The sequence below is a fragment of the Oncorhynchus nerka genome, linkage group LG10 (genome assembly GCF_034236695.1).
Source record: "Oncorhynchus nerka isolate Pitt River linkage group LG10, Oner_Uvic_2.0, whole genome shotgun sequence".
NCBI lineage: Eukaryota > Metazoa > Chordata > Actinopteri > Salmoniformes > Salmonidae > Oncorhynchus > Oncorhynchus nerka.
The window spans coordinates 100,364,199-100,384,609 of record NC_088405.1 but is presented as its reverse complement, the minus strand read 5'-3'; the positions used below and the strand labels follow the sequence as shown (position 1 = coordinate 100,384,609).

At 40.7% G+C, this 20,411-nt stretch overlaps 2 protein-coding genes across 2 annotated transcripts; both read left to right on the top strand.

The window, feature by feature from the left end:
* Window positions 1-1,950: 1,950 nt before the first annotated feature.
* On the top strand, window positions 1,951-7,674 carry LOC115125012 (GTPase IMAP family member 7). Its single transcript, XM_065024011.1, has 2 exons — window positions 1,951-3,520; window positions 3,656-7,674. The coding sequence occupies exons 1-2, from the start codon at window positions 3,517-3,519 to the stop codon at window positions 4,549-4,551; spliced, it is 900 nt and encodes a 299-aa protein (XP_064880083.1). The 5' UTR covers window positions 1,951-3,516; the 3' UTR covers window positions 4,552-7,674.
* A 1,653-nt stretch (window positions 7,675-9,327) lies between these two features.
* Window positions 9,328-17,649, top strand: LOC115125014 (GTPase IMAP family member 8-like). Its single transcript, XM_065023437.1, has 3 exons — window positions 9,328-9,408; window positions 15,051-15,811; window positions 15,946-17,649. The coding sequence occupies exons 2-3, from the start codon at window positions 15,211-15,213 to the stop codon at window positions 16,830-16,832; spliced, it is 1,488 nt and encodes a 495-aa protein (XP_064879509.1). The 5' UTR covers window positions 9,328-9,408; window positions 15,051-15,210; the 3' UTR covers window positions 16,833-17,649.
* The last annotated feature ends 2,762 nt before the right edge of the window (window positions 17,650-20,411 follow it).

Below are 20,411 nucleotides of genomic sequence, written 5' to 3'. Positions count from 1 at the left end.
AGGCTATTTTTGCAGGAAATATTTGTTTTTTTCAGGGGTACAGAGTCAATGTGGAGGCTATATACAGGGGTACCGGTACAGAGTCAATGTGGAGGCTATATACAGGGAGTTCAAATCCGGTACAGAGTCAATGTGGAGGCTATATTACAGGGTAAAATAACAATACGGTACAGAGTCAATGTGGAGGCTATATACAGGGGGTACCGGTACAGAGTCAATGTGGAGGTTATATACAGGGGGTACCGGTACAGAGTCAATGTAGAGGCTATATACAGGGGGTACTGGTACAGAGTCAATGTGGAGGCTATATACAGGGGGTACCAGTACAGAGTCAATGTGGAGGCTATATACAGGGGTACAGAGTCAATGTGGAGGCTATATACAGGGGTACAGAGTCAATGTGGAGGCTATATACAGGAGTACAGAGTCAATGTGGAGGCTATATACAGGGGTACAGAGTCAATGTGGAGGCTATATACAGGGGTACAGAGTCAATGTGGAGGCTATATACAGGGGGTACCAGTACAGAGTCAATGTGGAGGCTATATACAGGGTGTTACTGTACAGAGTCAATGTGGAGGCTATATACAGGGGTACAGAGTCAATGTGGAGGCTATATACAGGGGTACCGGTACAGAGTCAGTGTGGAGGCTATATACAGGGGGTACCAGTACAGAGTCAATGTGGAGGCTATATACAGGGTATTACGGTACAGAGTCAATGTGGAGGCTATATACAGGGTATTACGGTACAGAGTCAATGTGGAGGCTATATACAGGGTGTTACGGTACAGAGTCAATGTGGAGACTATATACAGGGTGTTACGGTACAGAGTCAGTGTGGTGGCTATATACAGGGGGTACCAGTACAGAGTCAATGTGGAGGCTATATACAGGGGGTACCAGTACAGAGTCAGTGTGGTGGCTATATACAGGGGGTACTGGTGCAGAGTCAATGTGGAGGCTATATACAGGGGGTACCAGTACAGAGTCAATGTGGAGCCTATATACAGGGGGTACTGGTACAGAGTCAATGTGGAGACTATATACAGGGGGTACCAGTACAGAGTCAGTGTGGAGGCTATATACAGGGTATTACGGTACAGAGTCAATGTGGAGGCTATATACAGGGGGTACCAGTACAGAGTCAATGTGGAGGCTATATACAGGGGGTACCAGTACAGAGTCAATGTGGAGGCTATATACAGGGGGTACCGGTACAGAGTCAATGTGGAGACTATATACAGGGGTACCAGTACAGAGTCAGTGTGGAGGCTATATACAGGGGGTACCAGTTACGGTACAGAGTCAATGTGGAGGCTATATACAGGGGGTACCGGTACAGAGTCAATGTGGAGACTATATACAGGGGGTACCAGTACAGAGTCAATGTGGAGACTATATACAGTGGGCACCGGTACAGAGTCAATGTGGAGGCTATATACAGGGGGCACCGGTACAGAGTCAATGTGGAGGCTATATACAGGGGGTACCAGTACAGAGTCAATGTGGAGGCTATATACAGGGTATTACGGTACAGAGTCAATGTGGAGGCTATATACAGGGTGTTGTGGAGACTATATACAGAGTCAATGTGGAGGCTATATACAGGGTGTTACGGTACAGAGTCAATGTGGAGGCTATATACAGGGTATTACGGTACAGAGTCAATGTGGAGGCTATATACAGGGTATTACGGTACAGAGTCAATGTGGAGGCTATATACAGGGGGTACCAGTACAGAGTCAATGTGGAGGCTATATACAGGGTGTTACGGTACAGAGTCAATGTGGAGGCTATATACAGGTTATTATGGTACAGAGTCAATGTGCAGGGGCACGGTTAGTCGAGGTAGTTGAGGTAATATATAGATGTAGGTAGCGTTATTTAAGTGACTATGCATTGATAATAACAGAGAGTAGCAGCAGCGTATAGGGAGGGGGGGGGGCGTGCAGGCATTTGATTAGCAGTTCTTATGGCTTCGGGTTAGAAGCTGTTAGCACTAGAGGTCGACCGATTATGATTTTTCAACACCGATACCGATTATTGGAGAACCATAAAAAAGCCGATTAGTCGGCCGATTAAAAAAAAAAAAAAAGTTTATTTATTTGTAATAATGACAATTACAACAATACTGAATGAACACTTATTTTAACTTAATATAATACATCAATAAAATCAATTTAGCCTCAAATAAATAATGAAACATGTTCAATTTGGTTTAAAGTTCCTTGCTCAGAACATGAGAACATATGAAAGCTGGTGGTTCCTTTTAACATGAGTCTTCAATATTCCCAGTTAAGAAGTTTTAGTTATTATATGAATTATAGGACTATTTCTCTCTATACAATTTGTATTTCATATACCTTTGACTATTGGATGTTCTTATAGGCACTTTACTATTGCCAGTGTAACTGTATAGCTTCCGTCCCCCTCCTCGCCCCTACCTGGGCTCGAACCAGGAACACATCGACAACAGCCACCCTCGAAGCATCGTTACCCATCTCTCCACAAAAGCCGTGGCCCATGCAGAGCGAGGGGAACAAGTCCTTCAAGGTCTCAGAGCGAGTGACGTTACCGATTGAAACGCTATTAGCGCGCACCCCGCTAACTAGCTAGCCATGTCACATCGGTCACACCAGCCTAATCTCGGGAGTCGATAGGCTTGAAGTCAAAAACAGCTCAATGCTTGAAGCACAGGGAAGAGCTGCTGGCAAAACGCACAAAATTGCTGTTAGAATGAATGCTTACGAGCCTGCTGCCGCCTACCACAGCTCAGTCAGACTGCTCTATCAAATCATAGACTTAATTATAACATAATAACACACAGAAATACGAGCCTTTGGTCATTAATATGGTCGAATCCGGGAACTATAATAAATATGAAACAAAACGTTTCTTCTTTCAACCCTAAGTCTAGATATTGCTGTTACATTGCACAACCTTCAATGTTATGTCATAATTATGTACAATTCTGGCAAATGAATTACGGTCTTTGTTAGGAATAAATGGTCTTCACACAGTTGGCAACGAGCCAGGCGGCCCAAACTGCTGCATATACCCTGACTCTGCTTGCACGGAACGCAAGAGAAGTGACACAATTTCCCTAGTTATAAGAAATTCATGTTTAGCAGGCAATATTAACTAAATATGCAGGTTTAAAAAAATATATACTTGTGTATTGATTTTAAAGAAAGGCATTGATGTTTATGGTTTGGTACACATGGGTGCAACGACATAATCGGCTTCATTTGTGAATTAAATCACCCGTTTCATTCCCCGTTTAAATGACTTTTTTTTTGCTCCGGGCCCTTAGTTGGAAGTTATTCACACGATAATCCCTATCCCGTTCTCATTGCTTAACTGTGCATTTATACACAGAATATTGTCCTAGTGGATTAGCCTACTGGTGCTGGGAAAAGCTCCCGATGCACAATGTTTTAACTTTGCTTTTTCAAAATCAGTAGATGAGAGCCAGCCACGTCGGAGAACATGGAGCTCAGAACTTCCTCCTAACATGAGTTAGTAAATGGCTCAGTTGTTTATCAATTTATGCTTTCAATACCACTCCTGTGTCCATTCACTTAGTCAAGGAGTATGCCATATAGTTGTGTGAGGCGTATGTGACTCTGTACTCCTTTTTTGTTCTCTCCTAGTGTTCATGACCAGAATAGTGCTGGTGGGGAAGACTGGTGCTGGGAAGAGTTCTTCAGCCAACACCATCCTGGGGAGAGATGCCTTCAGATCAGCTGGTCGTATGTCATCTGTCACCAAAGAGTGTTCTAAAGAGACAGGGGAGGTGGGAGACAGACAGGTCACCGTAGTCGATACACCTGGTCTATTAGACACAAATCTGCCTGAATTGACACTGAAGAGAGAGATAGCTAAGTGTGTCAACATGTCAGCACCTGGTCCCCATGCCATCATAGTTGTCATTAAAGTAGGTCCCATCACCAGGGAGGAGATGAGCACAGTGCAGAAACTTGAGGAAATATTTGGGAAAGATGCAGAGAAGCACACCATGATCCTTTTTACCTGTGCTGAAGGAGGGATTGAGAAAATGTTGGAAGAGGCAAATGAGGAATTCAGAAAAATTCTGCAGAGGTTAGGGAATAGATACCATGTCTTCAACAATATGGAAAAAAGTGACCGTACCCAAGTGCTGAAACTCTTTGACAAGATAGATGAAATGATTAAGGCAAATCAGGGTAGCTACTACACAAATTACACATATCAACAAGTAAACGAAATGCTTGCTGATAGGGAAAGGAAGGCCAGGGATATCTTTGAGAAGAAAATGCAGGAAAAAGAGGCATCATTACTAGCTAGATACGAGGAAGCTCTGAGAGCACTGCTGATTGAAAATCTAACTCTTGAGAAGACGGTCCTGGAGAAGGAAAACAGAATCAGACAGCTGGAGATCAATAGAGACAGGGAACTGAAAGAGACAAAGCGTTACTTTGCTGCTTTACGAAAAGATGCACGACAGCTTATTGAACAGATCCCAGATTTTGAGAATTTAGAATTTAGTTCCATTAAGCAATATGCATAGAAGGTGCCTACTCTGGAAACGAATGGATTTATTGATTTTAGTATTTTATCCCCAATTAGCCGCCGCCAGAAATACATAACTATGGCTGTAAACGGTGACTAGGCAGTCATAGGTTATGGACTTCAGTCAAATTCCACATGACCGTTTAGTCACGGTAATTCGGGTTCTCTAAGCTCTGATGCTCGTCGTTAGTAGTCAACCAAACTTGCTAACTGCCTGGTACTCAGCACTCTATTGTCCCTCTAATCACTCTGACATCAATAGAAATGTAATGGAAAATCTGATCAAACACTTCATGAGAGCTCGTGTTGCGCAACATTTCTATAGGCTATGTAATTGCGTGAGAAAACAGAGTGATGGCCTCTATTAAAAAGAGGAGGATCCCATCAGCTCTCTATAGAGTAGGCCTACTGTATTTATTTCTCAAATGTCCTAATATTAAGCACATTGCTTATCTTTACAACAGGAGTATAGATTACCTGACTAGCATAAAAATGAACCACAGGAAAAAGCGTCCTCCATTCGCTATTTAAGTGCAGAGATGACATATATTTATTCCCCCTGTTTCGATACAGGTGCCTGATAATGGTCCATTCTAAATCAATCACACATATGTCATTTAGTATATGTAAAGACAAGATTAAATCAAGAATAGTCTGATGGGTGACAATATTAGACTATCACATGTGAATATGGTGTATTATCACTTGATACCCAGCTTGTGTGCAGTAAGGCAAGAAACAGCGCATGCCTTTTTCTTCTTCAAATCATAGTTGCACACCTCATGTAGCCTAGCCCACAGGCCTATTTGCTCTGATAAGATTTGTATCACAACTAAGTGTCCAAATAACTTCTTGAAACGAAGCACATGAATCTGCTTTTCAACAGGTGTAGTGCCTAACTACATACATAAGCAGGGTGTAGTGCCTAACTACATACATAAGCAGGGTGTAGTGCCTAACTGCATACATAAGCAGGGTGTAGTGCCTAACTACATACATAAGCAGGGTGTAGTGCCTAACTACATACATAAGCAGGGTGTAAAGCCTAACTGCATACATAAGCAGGGTGTAGTGCCTAACTACATACATAAGCAGGGTGTAGTGCCTAACTACATACATAAGCAGGGTGTAGTGCCTAACTACATACATAAGCAGGGTGTAGTGCCTAACTGCATACATAAGCAGGGTGTAGTGCCTAACTACATACATAAGCAGGGTGTAGTGCCTAACTGCATACATAAGCAGGGTGTAGTGCCTAACTACATACATAAGCAGGGTGTAGTGCCTAACTGCATACATAAGCAGGGTGTAGAGCCTAACTACATACATAAGCAGGGTGTAGTGCCTAACTACATACATAAGCAGGGTGTAGTGCCTAACTACATACATAAGCAGGGTGTAGTGCCTAACTACATACAAAAGCAGCGCCTGAGTTTCAAGTTTGGGGAAAATAATTTTCACCATAAAAAATGCACCTTCTATGATAAAAGCATTACCTGCATCATTACGTTTGTGGCCTGTTTTGATAATAGTGTTTACTGATAATGGAACATTCACGCTTACTGAGGTGTGCACATTGCTTCCCTTATAATGTGAAGAAATAGCCTAATAGGTTATCACATTTTAAGCTCAACATTCTGATGTGTTGCAACAGCCACATTGCGTAATTTTGTGTTGTTGTTGATGTAAGTGGTTGTATTAATTTGGGATCTATCTCATTCCACAACTGTCCCAGACTATGTTTGCAATATGTCTTTCTCGCACAGAAAGACAAGTTGACCAATGGAATAGGTCGACCTTTGTACTATGGGGGATAGTAGATTGACATAGGCTAGTGCTGTTGCTGTTCGTTAGACCTACTCATCTTGTTGGCTGACGAAAAGTAAATGTGCACAGTTCTTTTAACATCTGATATATGCGCCTCGGGAATTGGATAAGAAGGACGTGTGCAGTTGTGTCCCCGATGTGTCTGTCTTCACTTGTAGCTTACTTCTTAGGTGAGATGCCTGTGAGAAGGACACGATCGTGTGACAGGCATTGGCTAATAAAAATGTAGATTTTTATGAGAGAGCCATCTGAGAGAGCCATGTGAGTGAGAGGTGCTTTGGAGCACAGTGATTGGCAGCCGGAAGAAGGGGATTATAATATTCAACCCAAGGGCGCAACGGCCACTGGCCACAAAAGACATGGATTTGTTTAGGGGGCGTTACGGCCACACGGGGGATTCTGCCAGGAAATTGTTTGCTCGTCAAATTGTGAATGAGAGACTGATGAAGTGTGTACAGCCTGTGCAAAAAACAATGAGGGTTTTTACTCATTACACACATCAACAAATATTGTTCACATATTCGACAAAACCTATTTTATGACCACATATACACCATTTTTGTCTTTGCAACTTTGGTTTTCCTAGACATTGATATTATATTATGATCACTACATCTGATGGATCTGAATAATCTTGACAGGAATGTGGTTCTGAATATAAACACCAACACCTCCACCATTGGCATTCCTGTCTTTTCTGTAGATGTTATGACCTGGTACCTGTTGTACCTGTTCACTGACTCTGAAGGAAAACAACTCAGCGGTCTATAGGAGCTTCCTACTAAAGCTGTGGCAGTCATGACATTTTGTCAGCCGGTTATGCAAAATGCCTCATGCTGCACAGCTTTTCCCTCATCAAGTGATCATATTTTCACCCATCAGACTATTCTCAATTAAATATTATCTTTGCTAATATATTCAATTAGTTTTGATTTAGTATGGCTCATGATCAAATGGGCAGGAACAGGGGCAGGGTAGAAAATACATGTCACAAATAGCGAATGGAGGCCACTGCCCATTTGATAATAATACTGTATCAAAGGAATTAGCTAAGTATGTTTCAGAGAATACAGAATGTTCAATATGGGGATGTTTTGTTTTGTAATAATCAAGTATGTGGTATGTATATATTGTTTTTAGTTTTTTTACTTTTTTCATATACTGTATTTTGTAAATATATGACTGTAATGAGGACCACATTGGTTATAACGGGTTTATAATGTTTCAACACGAATGTATTGTTGTTTGTTTTCTTTATACCAAAATACAAATGAATAACAGATAAAACAGACAAGTTGATTTTTTTATTACTTTTCTATTCATCTATTGTCTTGTTCTCTGCATTGTTGCCCGTAAGTAAGCATTTCAATGTTTGTCTATGGCTGTTGTTTACGAAGCATGTGACAATTAAAATGTCATTTGATTTGAAGCATTTTCGCTTTTAACTCGGGGCTCAGATGATATGCAGAATTATACTGGCCTATCGTTCATGATCAGATATTCATTATCGTTAATAATGAACATTGATCCCCAGAGGCAAATCTGATCCTGTATCTATTCAGGCCTACTGTCAAACTGGCTAATGTCAGTTCACTAGCACGGGTGCCAGTCTGTTTCAACTGTCTTGCCAATTCCTTATGGAATTGCCATGTCATGTTTTCTACCAGCATGTTAAATGTTCAACCTGGAGGAAAAAAATCCTACACCACCTTTACTCCACACACAGAGATGCATACAAAGCTCTCCCTCACCCTCCATTTGGCAAATCTGACCTTAATTCTATCCTCCTGATTCCTGCTTAAAAGCAAAAACTAAAGCAGGAAGTACCAGTGACTCGCTCAATACCGAAGTGGTCAGATGACGCGGATGCTACACTACAAGACTGTTTTGCAGCACAGACTGGAATATGTTCCGGGATTTCTCCGATGGCATTGAGGAGTACATCACATCAGTCACTGGCTTTATCAATAAGAGCATTGATGACGTCGTCGACGTCGTCGCTGCAGTGACCGTACGTACATATCCCAACCAGAAGCCATGGATTACAAGCAACATCCGCACTGAGCTAAAGGGTAGAGCTGCCGCTTTTCAAAGAGCAGGACTCTAACCCGGAAGCTTCTAAGAAATCCCGCTATGCCCTCCGACGAACCATCAACCAGGCAAAGCATCAATACAGGATTAAGATTGAATCCTACTACTGACGCTTGTCAGAGGTGGCAGTGCTTGAAAACTATTACAGACTACAAAGGGAAACTCCTGCCGCACGCCGCCCAGTGATGCGAGCCTACCAGACAAGCTAAATGCCGTTTATGCTCACTTCAAGGCTGAAGCATGCACAAGAGCACCAGCTGTTCTGGATGACTGTGTGATACAGCTCACGGTAGCCTATGTGAACAAAACTTTTAAACAGGTCAACATTCACAAAGCTGCTGGGCCAGATGGATTACCAGGACGTATACTCAAAGCAGGGTTTCCGGGAGGATGCTGTTGATGTGAGCCGTGACCAGCTTTTCAAAGCACTTCATGGCTACCATCGTGAGTGGTATAGGGCGGTAATCATTTAGGCAGGTTACCTTCACTTCCTTGGGCACTATGGTGATGTGCTTAAAACATTTAGATATTACACACTCGGTCAGGGAGAGGTTGAAAATGTCAGTGAAGACACTTGACAGTTGGTCCGCGCATTCTTTGAACAGGACTATGTAGTGGGAGAGGTGTGGTTGGGATAGGGAGTTGAACAGGAGTAGTATTTAATTATGTATTTAGTTTCCTTAGGGAGACTGGATTAGTGGGTAGGATTGAGACATTCCCTGTCTCTGGTCCACACTCCAGTCCAGTTGGTGGCGGTAATGCACCCTATAGTTGGTTGCCAACCGCTATATAAAATTCACAGAAGAAGACAAAAGAAAAAGAAGGAAGGAGGAAGTCTCTTGCGCAGTTGTTATATAACATTCACAACCGAAAGTAGTCGAAAGTAGTTATGTGGACGATGTTTAACCGATAAATCAGACCTTATAGGTTGTTATAGGTAAGTGTAAAGATTTTATTCAAAGCTAATTAAATCATTAGCTGTTTCATAATCGCTGTAAAATTCTAGAGAGAGTTTATCAAGTTGTGACTGTAGCACAGTTCACAATTTGTCTCATTGGGCATTCAATGTGGATCATATTTACATTGTAGTTCACTCGGAGACGTTAGTAAGCGCTCAAGGCTTTAGTGGGTACAATGGGTGGTGTTTGTCTCTTGGGGAAGTCAGAAAGGAAGAGAAAGATAATTTAAAAAGACATTTGCAATTTGAAGCAAGTGGTAAATTGCTGAGGTTGTTGGTTTGCGCCTGAGGAAATAGCCTACAATTCTCTTTTACCTAACCTTCATGACCAAAGTTAAAGTTGGTTTTATTTTCAGACGTTGAACCGGCATTGAACAGGCATTGTAGAAGAAAAAGATACACACACCTATTTAGGTGAGGTGCTGGCTAGCGGAGTAGAAAACTTGAAAATGAAGGAGAGCCGCACATTCTAGGAGCTCAGATGCAAAGATTTAATACCAACATTTTGACAGCCAAGCTTCTTCATCAGGGTATAATCACAAACACTGCGGGATGACTCGTTTATATAGTGTCAAAAGACACACAGGTGTCTGTAATCATGGCCAAGAGTGGCCTACTCTTAGGCATTGAACAGGCATTTGCCAAAAGCCATTTGCAATTGTATAAATCAATAACTAATTCACCCTTTGTCACAGAAACTTCAAACTAACTAACTATTTATTCAATCAATGTCTAGCATACTTGTACGACCTTTGTTTTGAGGGGGAAAAAATCCAGTTTTGATTTGATATAAATACATCATCGCATTTAACGATGAAAAAGGTGAAAATATGCATTTATTTGTAATAACTTTTTTAAAGAAATAATTTCAAGTGCAATTTGTTCTATATGAAATTAGACAATGTTTACATTAAGTTGTGCAATGGTTACCATCTTAAATTGTATGCCCAAATCAATGTTTGCATTGTTAGTGCAACAGTTCTGCATTTTAAAGTAGTTACACAACAGTCATTTATTTATATGTCTCTAATTTAACAGCAGAGAGGCCCCTTCAATCATTTTTTATTTGGGCTTTGTTAAAGTCCTGCTTTGTCATCCCCAGACAAGCTGAATGGTACCATCTCTGGCACGCTGAGCATTCTATCTGCAGCTTATGTTTATTTACATGTCAATTACAGTTCTGGAATACCCAAATTCTGTTACATGCTTTTGCAATTAGGAACATTTTCAAATTGAATTTGATTTTTTTGTTCAATTGCTAAATTGTCTGTCTTTAAAGGACATGCATTTGACCACAACCCTGACTGAAGCACACACACCTGAGGCGTTAATCATTATTGAGTATTCAGGCAATATAAATCATATAAACTCAGCAAAAAAAGAAACATCCCTTTTTCAGGACCCTGTCTTTCAAAGAAAATTGGTAAAAATCCGAATAACTTCTCATATCTTTATTGTAAAGGGTATAAACTAGAGGTATGATTTTTCATTACTGCTTTATTGGAGGACCAAGAAAGCCAATACCGATTAATCGTCCCAAAAATATTAGTTATTTTTGTTGTTGTAATAATGACAATTACAACAATACTGAATGAACAATGAACACTTTTTTATTTTAACTTAATATTATACATAAATAACATCTATTTAGTCTCAAATAAATAATGAAACATGTTCAATTTGGTTTAAATTATGCAAAAACACAGAGTCGGAGAAGAAAGTAAAAGTGCAATATGTGCCATGTAAAAAAAGCTAACGTTTAAGTTCCTTGCTCAGAACATGAGAACATATGAAAACTGGTGGTTCCTTTTAACATGAGTCTTCAATATTCCCAGGTAAGAAGTTTTAGGTTGTAGTTATTATAGGAATTATGACGCGTTGACTATTTCTCTCTCTACCATTTGTATTTCATATACCTTTTGACTATTGGATGTTCTTATAGGCACTTTAGTATTGGCAGCCTAATCTCGGGAGTTGAAAGGCTTGAAGTCATAAACAGAGCTGTGAATCAAGCATTGCTAACTTAGACATAAACTGAGCAAGTTCCACAGACATGTGTCTAACCGAAATGGAATAATGTGTCCCTGAACAAAGCGGGGATCAAAATCAAAAGTAACAGTGGCCACCAGCTGCATTATGTACTGTAGTGCATCTCCTCCTCATGGACTGCACCAGATTTGTCAGTTCTTGCCTTGAGATGTTTACCCCGCTCTTCCACCAAGGCACCTGCAAGATCCCAGACACTTCTGGGGGGAATGGCCCTAGCCCTCACTCTCCGATCCAACAGGTCCTAGACGTGTTCAATGGGATTGAGATCTGGGCTCTTCACTAGCCATGGCAGAACACTGACATTCCTGTCTTGCAGACAATCACGCACAGAACGAGCAGTATGGCTGGTGGCATTGTCATGCTGGAGGGTCATGTCAGGATGAGCCTGCAGGAAGGGTACCACATGAGGGAGGAGGAGGATGTCTTCCCTGTAACGCACAGCGTTTGTATTGCCTGCAATGACAACAAGCTCAGTCCGATGATGCTGTGACACACATTCTCTTTGAAAGACAGGGTTCTGAAAAAGGATGTTTATTTTTTTGCCGAGTTTAGTTCTTTCTGCAATGTGAATTGAAATGGTAATACCTACGTAGGTGATGTAGTTTCTCCACTGGTATAATGTGGTAGTTGCACACCTCCCTGCTTAATTATGTACAGCTGATTTGGCCCAGATTATGTTTTCTTTTTCTTTGCTTTTGTGAGAGAAAAAAAAACACGTAGGCTTTTGTGTTTAAGAGAAGGAGAGCAAATGGCATAGCGACAGCCTGGTTGAAGTCCTAGTCTTTAATAGTTTGTAGATTACAGAAGGGTTCACAGTTCACAGGCAAATTATAAACATAATTTTTAAAAACTTTTAAAAGACAAAACGTCTACTTCTAACGTCTACTTCTTTGTAAGTGTTTTTGTTTGTATCTTTCTTACTCATGTAGGTTGAAGTTGGAAGTTTACGTACACTTAGGTTGAAGTCATTAGTCATTAAAACTCGTTTTTCAACCACTCCACAAATGTCAAACTATAGTTTTGCAAGTCGGTTAGGACATTTACTTTGTGCAAGACACAATACATTTTTCCAGAAATTGTTTACAGTGGGTCAGAATTCCACAATTCCAGTGGGTCAAGTTGACTGGGCCTTTAAACAGCTTGGAAAATTCCAGAAAATGATGTCATGGCTTTAGAAGCTTCTGATAGGCTAACTGACATAATTTGAGTCAATTGGAGGCCTACCTTCAAACTCTTTGCTTGACATCATGAGAAAATCAAAATAAATCAGCCAAGACCTCAAACAAAATTGTAGACTCCCAGAAGTCTAGTACATCCTTGGGAGCAATTCCCAAACGCCTGGAGGTACCACGTTCATCTGTACAAACAATCGTAGTTTATGAACACCATGGGACCACGCAGCCGTCATACCGCTCAGGAAGGAGACATGTTCGTTCATCAAGGACAACAAAAGTCAAGGTATTGGAGTGGCCATCACAAAGCCCTGACCTCAATCCTATAGTTCATTTGTGGACAGAACTGAAAAGGTGTGTACGAGCAAGGAGGTCCACAAACCTGACTCAGTTACACCAGCTCTGTCAGGAGGAATGGGCCAAAATTGACCCAACTTGTTGTGGGAAGCTTGTGGAAGGCTACCTGAAACGTTTGACCCAAGTTAAACAATTTAAAGGCAATGCTACCAAATGCTAATTGAGTGTATGTAAACTTCTGATCCACTGGGAATGTGATGAAAGCTGAAATACATTTTTCTCTACTATTATTCTGACATTTCACATTCTTAAAATAAAGTTGTGATCCTAACTGACCTAAGACAGGGAATTTAGACTAGTATTAAATGTCAGGAATTGTGAAAAACTGAGTTTAAATGTATTTGGCTAAAGTGTATGTATTATTGTTCACTTTTAGTTTTTCCTTATCGCCACTGTGGAATGTCCATGTTGATCCTCTTGGTTATCTTGGTCCTCTTGATCCATCCACCTGTCTTCTTTGTTAGTCAGGCCTGATCCCTTCGTTTTTTTCCTGTAACCTAATTTAATATGACTAAAGATGCACTATTTTCTGCCAGGCCCCTTCTAATAGGGTATAACAGACTGGTTTTGAACATCTTGGCCATGTTCTGTTATAATCTCCACCCGGCACAGCCAGAAGAGGACTGGCCACCCCACATAGCCTGGTTTCTCTCTAGGTTTCTTCCTAGGTTTTGGCCTTTCTAGGGAGTTTTTCCTAGCCACCGTGCTTCTACACCTGCATTGCTTGCTGTTTGGGGTTTTAGGCTGTGCTTCTGTACAGCACTTTGAGACATCAGCTGATGTACGAAGGGCTATATAAATACATTTGATTTGATGACTGGTTAGAACTTTGACCACACGCCCCTCTAGACAGACGACATGCCCTCTAGACAGACGACACGCCCTCTAGACAGACGACACGCCCTCTAGACAGACGACACGCCCTCTAGACAGACGACACGCCCTCTAGACAGACGACACGCCCTCTAGACAGACGACACGCCCTCTATCAAATCAAAACTGGATTTTTTTATTCAAAACAAAGGTTGTAAAAGTTCAAAATTTATAGAATAAATATATATAATACATAATTTGGTGTTTCTGTGACAAACGGTGAATTAGTTATTGATATTTAAAATGTTTGGCGAATGTCTGGAAGTGTTCATATAGAACCAACATTACCACGAACTACAGTGTTTAAAAAAAAAAAATGAAGCAAAAATGTAATCTGTAGGCAATAACGTGCTTTTCTTTTTCAACATCAGACCTGCTTCATTCTGTTCTTGCAATTTGTGGTCTGACAATTCAGATTGTCATATGATCATTTATCCCAAAAAAGGTTTGGATTTAGTTAACTACTTTTCAAAGTAACTTTAGTTAAAGGGGCAATCAGCAGTAACTTTAGTTAAAGGGGCAATCAGCAGTAACTTTAGTTAAAGGGGCAATCAGCAGTAACTTTAGTTAAAGGGGCAATCAGCAGTAACTTTAGTTAAAGGGGCAATCAGCAGTAACTTTAGTTAAAGGGGCAATCAGCAGTAACTTTAGTTAAAGGGGCAATCAGCAGTAACTTTAGTTAAAGGGGCAATCAGCAGTAACTTTAGTTAAAGGGGCAATCAGCAGTAACTTTAGTTAAAGGGGCAATCAGCAGTAACTTTAGTTAAAGGGGCAATCAGCAGTAACTTTAGTTAAAGGGGCAATCAGCAGTAACTTTAGTTAAAGGGGCAATCAGCAGTTGCCACATCCATTTTTTTGATGTTTATATTAATGATGTGTACCCATTGATTCTTGAAAAATACTGTACAACTTTATTAGCCTCGTGATCTTAGTTCAACTGTTGCACCCCATCAGAACCCCAAATATAAGTTGTTGTTTTTACTACAATGTCTGCAAACAAACTACATGTAAGAAACCCTATATAGCCTCAAAACATGATTAAAACTGTAATTCTGATATGATGGTAAATCATTTCTTGTTTATGAATTTGAGTGGTTACATTTCTGTTTGAATCTTTGACTATCCTGGGGAAATAAATTGGTAATTTTTCTCCCCATTTTTCATTGATAGATCATTATGGATATTCTACTTTATTCTCTTCAGATAAACAAACAATATTCTTCACAGTTCGTTCAGCAAACCTCATCAATGACTCACCTCCACCTGCTGAAGGTGCTTAAACGCTTGTTGTTTCCTATAGTGATCCTCGGGACATCTTAAGACGAAAGTGATGGCTGAGTCAAGAATGACAGAGTCACCGCACCTTAGGATTGTCCTGTTAGGCAAGACAGGCGTTGGGAAGAGTGCATCAGGGAACAGCATCCTGGGAAGAAAAGCGTTTCTGTCCAAACGGAGTTTAGTCTCTGTGACAAAAGATTGTGCGGAAGAAATGTGCGTAATTAATGGTCGTAATATCTCTGTGGTGGACACTGTGGGTATTTTCAGCACTAACAGCTCTGGTGGACTGATTGAGGCAGAGTGCAAGCGGGCCATGGAATCTCCTGTCCCCTGTATTTTCCTTGTGGTAATAAAAGTGGACAGGTTCACAAAGGAAGAGCAAGAAGCCGTGGAGAGAATTGAAGACATAGTTGGTAAAGAGGGAATGGAAAGAAGCTGTATCCTTTTGACACACGGTGACATGGCAGATGAGCTGACAGTGGATGAAATGATTCAAGAAGAAGGAGCTGAAGACTTCCGTGAAGCAGTGATGAAATTCCAGGGGAGGTGCTCTCTGTTCAACAATAAGATTGAGAGTCGTGATCAGGTTGACAATCTCCTGACCAAACTAGAACCACTCCAAAGACTGGTGAGTACTGTAACATGTTGTTCCTGTACAAACTGTTGTTAAAGACAAGCGGGTTAAAGTGTGCCTTCCATTTGAAAAGGACATCTGGGGAAATGTCTTGTTGTTATTGAGACAATTGTCAGTATCAGTCGTTCTATTAACTCAACCTAAAAAAAGAAGTGTTTTACAAATTAGCTTTTTCTTCTTCATCAGCTTCCAACATGAATTCAGAAAACACCACGGAGAGCTCAGCTGAGAGAAGAATTGTGTTACTGGGCAGAAGTGGAGTTGGGAAGAGTGCATCAGGAAACACCATTTTGGGTCTGAGAGGATCAGAGCAGTTCAGGTCTGACTGTAGCTTTAACTCAGTAACAGAAAAAAGCGAGGCCAAATCAGCAGTAGTGGCAGGAAGGGAAGTCAAGGTGATAGACACACCTGGCCTCTCCAAGGGGAAACACACTCATCGGCATGTGTTTAATGAGATGATGAAGAGTTGCCTGCTCGCTGAAGAGGGGCTGCATGCTTTTGTCTTAGTGATTGAACTGGGCAGGTTTGAAAAGAATGATGATGATGAGATCATTTACTTACTCAAAAAGGCATTTGGTAAGGAGGCCTTAAAATATGCAGTGGTTCTTTTCACACGTGGTGATAGACTCAGCAGCCAAAACATTGAACAAAATATACAGGCAAACGAGGATCTTAAAAATCTTGTGGAAATGTGTGGTGGCAGATACTGTATCTTCAACAACACATCCATGAACAACGAACGGCAGGTTAGGGAGTTGTTTACCAAGGTAGATGAGATGGTACAAGTCAATGGTGCTACAGCCTATGTTGGTGAGATTGTCGGCATAGCGCGCACTATCATGCGAGAACAAAGAGAGACCACTACAGATAACAGCGATAGGCGGAGTACTGCCTGGAGACGCTTTTGCGACTGGTTGCGCGCCATCTGGGTAGCAATGCGTGAATCTTTTACACGTTTTTTGGAAAACACCATCATCCTTGCCGGAACATTTCCCCACAAACCTGCCCACAATTACAGCGATCTTTCACAAACGCGCTAATTCACAGGTCATTTTAATCATCTGGAAATATTTACAGACAATTGAGGATACATTTTAAAGGTTATTTTCGAGGTACCCATGTTGCTCTAGATACTTGTTAGTGGATAGAACAAAATATGGGGCGGCAGGGTAGCCTAGTGGTTAGAGAGTTCGACTAGTAACCGCAAGGTTGCAAGTTCAAATCCCAGCGCTGACAAATCTATTGTTCTGCCCCTGAACAGGCAGTTAACCTGCCGTCATTGTAAATAAGAATTTGTTCTTAACTGACTTGCCTAGTTAAAGGTAAAAAAAATTAAATATAAGAGTTGTACAAATTTTGCTGCAGGACTAGACTACCAGGGCAGTTGTAATCGGAGATTGCAGGACTATCAGGGCAGGTGTAATCGGGAGGGATTAGATGTGGAGAAGGATGCGACTGAACAAACTATCACGTGTTAATGTGTAAGAATGAATGACATCACACATCCCTCAAATAATCTGTCTCATTTATTAATAACAGAGGTGTTCCAAGGTGTTCAGAGTGCCAAGGTGTTCCATCTCATTTATTAACAGGGGGCCAAAGTGTTCCATCTCATTTTTTAACAGAGGGCCAAGGTGTTCCATCTAATTTATTAACAGAGGGCCAAGGTGTTCCATCTAATTTATTAACAGAGGGCCAAGGTGTTCCATCTAATTTATTAACAGAGTGCCAAGGTGTTCCATCTCATTTATTAACAGAGTACCAAGGTGTTCCATCTCATTTATTAACAGAGGGCCAAGGTGTTCCATCTCATTTATTAACAGAGGGCCAAGGTGTTCCATCTCATTTATTAACAGAGTGCCAAGGTGTTCCATCTCATTTATTAACAGAGGGCCAAGGTGTTCCATCTCATTTATTAACAGAGTGCCAAGGTGTTCCATCTCATTTATTAACAGAGGGCCAAGGTGTTCCATCTCATTTATTAACAGAGTGCCAAGGTGTTCCATCTCATTTATTAACAGAGGGCCAAGGTGTTCCATCTCATTTATTAACAGAGGGCCAAGGTGTTCCATCTCATTTATTAACAGAGTGCCAAGGTGTTCCATCTCATTTATTAACAGAGTGCCAAGGTGTTCCATCTCATTTATTAACAGAGTGCCAAGGTGTTCCATCTCATGTATTAATAACAGAGTGACAAGGTGTTCCATCTCATTTATTAACAGAGGGCCAAGGTGTTCCATCTAATTTATTAACAGAGTGCCAAGGTGTTCCATCTCATGTATTAATAACAGAGTGACAAGGTGTTCCATCTCATTTATTAACAGAGGGCCAAGGTGTTCCATCTCATTTATTAACAGAGGGCCAAGGTGTTCCATCTCATTTATTAACAGAGTGCCAAGGTGTTCCATCTCATTTATTAACAGAGTGACAAGGTGTTCCATCTCATTTATTAATAACAGAGTGCCAAGGTGTTCCATCTCATTTATTAACAGAGGGCCAAGGTGTTCCATCTCATTTATTAACAGAGGGCCAAGGTGTTCCATCTCATTTATTAACAGTGCCAAGGTGTTCCATCTCATTTATTAACAGAGGGCCAAGGTGTTCCATCTAATTTATTAACAGAGGGCCAAGGTGTTCCATCTCATTTATTAACAGAGTGCCAAGGTGTTCCATCTAATTTATTAACAGAGGGCCAAGGTGTTCCATCTCATTAATAACAGAGTGCCAAGGTGTTCCATCTCATTTATTAACAGAGTGCCAAGGTGTTCCATCTCATTTATTAACAGAGGGCCAAGGTGTTCCATCTAATTTATTAACAGAGGGCCAAGGTGTTCCATCTCATTTATTAACAGAGTGCCAAGGTGTTCCATCTCATTTATTAACAGAGTGCCAAGGTGTTCCATCTCATTTATTAACAGAGGGCCAAGGTGTTCCATCTCATTTATTAACAGAGTGCCAAGGTGTTCCATCTAATTTATTAACAGAGGGCCAAGGTGTTCCATCTCATTAATAACAGAGTGCCAAGGTGTTCCATCTCATTTATTAACAGAGTGCCAAGGTGTTCCATCTCATTTATTAACAGAGGGCCAAGGTGTTCCATCTAATTTATTAACAGAGGGCCAAGGTGTTCCATCTCATTTATTAACAGAGGGCCAAGGTGTTCCATCTCATTTATTAACAGAGGGCCAAGGTGTTCCATCTCATTTATTAACAGAGGGCCAAGGTGTTCCATCTCATTTATTAACAGAGGGCCAAGGTTTTCCATCTCATTTATTAACAGAGGGCCACGGTGTTCCATCTCATTTATTAACAGAGGGCCAAGGTGTTCCATCTCATTTATTAACAGAGTGCCAAGGTGTTCCATCTCATTTATTAACAGAGTGCCAAGGTGTTCCATCTCATTTATTAACAGAGTGCCAAGGTGTTCCATCTCATTTATTAACAGAGTGCCAAGGTGTTCCATCTCATTTATTAACAGGGCCAAGGTGTTCCATCTCATTTTGTAGTTCACAGAATGCAGACGTGTTTTAATTCTTAAAAATTGTGTTTGGTTTCTTTTATCGTTTGAATTATACTGAACAAATGTATATAAAACGCAACATGTAAAGTGTTAGTCACATGTTCCAAGAGCTCAAATAAAAGATCCCAGGAATGGTCCGTACGCACAATAAGCTTATTGCTCTAAAATGCACAAATTAGTTTGCATCCCTGTTAGCGAGCATTTCTCCAGCCTAAGGCTGGCCATCGTTCATAAATATACACACCAAATAAATAACGGACCATTTTTAATGTCAGGTAAAAAGTGTTATTGTAACAATTGTGAAAAAAATGTCCTGTACAGATGGGAAATGGTTTTTGTACTCACTGTCCAGTAGAGGATCTAACAGCCTCTCCTTTACAGTTCTGAGAATATGGGAAATGGTTTTTGTACTCACTGTCCAGTAGAGGCTCAAACAGCCTCTCCTTTACAGTTCTGAGAATATGCAGGACTTGTCTTTTTGTTTGTCCTGGGATAATGTTGTGATAATACTATTCATTCAACCTTTATTTTGACAGGGAGTCATGCTGAGACCAAGGTCTATTTTACAGATGAGCCCTGTATACACCTCTATACTCACCTCAATACTCACCTCAATATTCACCTCAATACTCACCCCAATACTCACCTCAATATTCACCCCAATACTCACCTCAATATTCACCTCAATACTCACCCCAATACTCACCTCAATATTTACTCAATACTCACCTCAATATTCACCCCAATACTCACCTCAATATTTACTCAATACTCACCTCAATATTCACCTCAATACTCACCTCAATACTCACCTCAATATTCACCTCAATATTTACTCAATACTCACCTCAATACTCACCTCAATACTCACCTCAATACTCACCTCAATACTCACCTCAATACTCACCTCAATACTCACCTCAATACTCACCTCAATATTTACTCAATACTCACCTCAATATTTACTCAATACTCACCTCAATATTTACTCAATACTCACCTCAATACTCACCTCAATACTCACCTCAATACTCACCTCAATACTCACCTCAATACTCACCTCAATACTCACCTCAATACTCACCTCAATACTCACCTC

Bases quoted from the DNA above. Each gene is read 5' to 3' on its own strand.
- LOC115125014 (XM_065023437.1), top strand. From the start codon at position 15,211: ATGGCTGAGTCAAGAATGACAGAGTCACCGCACCTTAGGATTGTCCTG. The intron at 15,812-15,945 runs GTACAAACTGTT...TAAAAAAAGAAG, and splicing joins TACTGTAACATGTTGTTCCT to TGTTTTACAAATTAGCTTTT.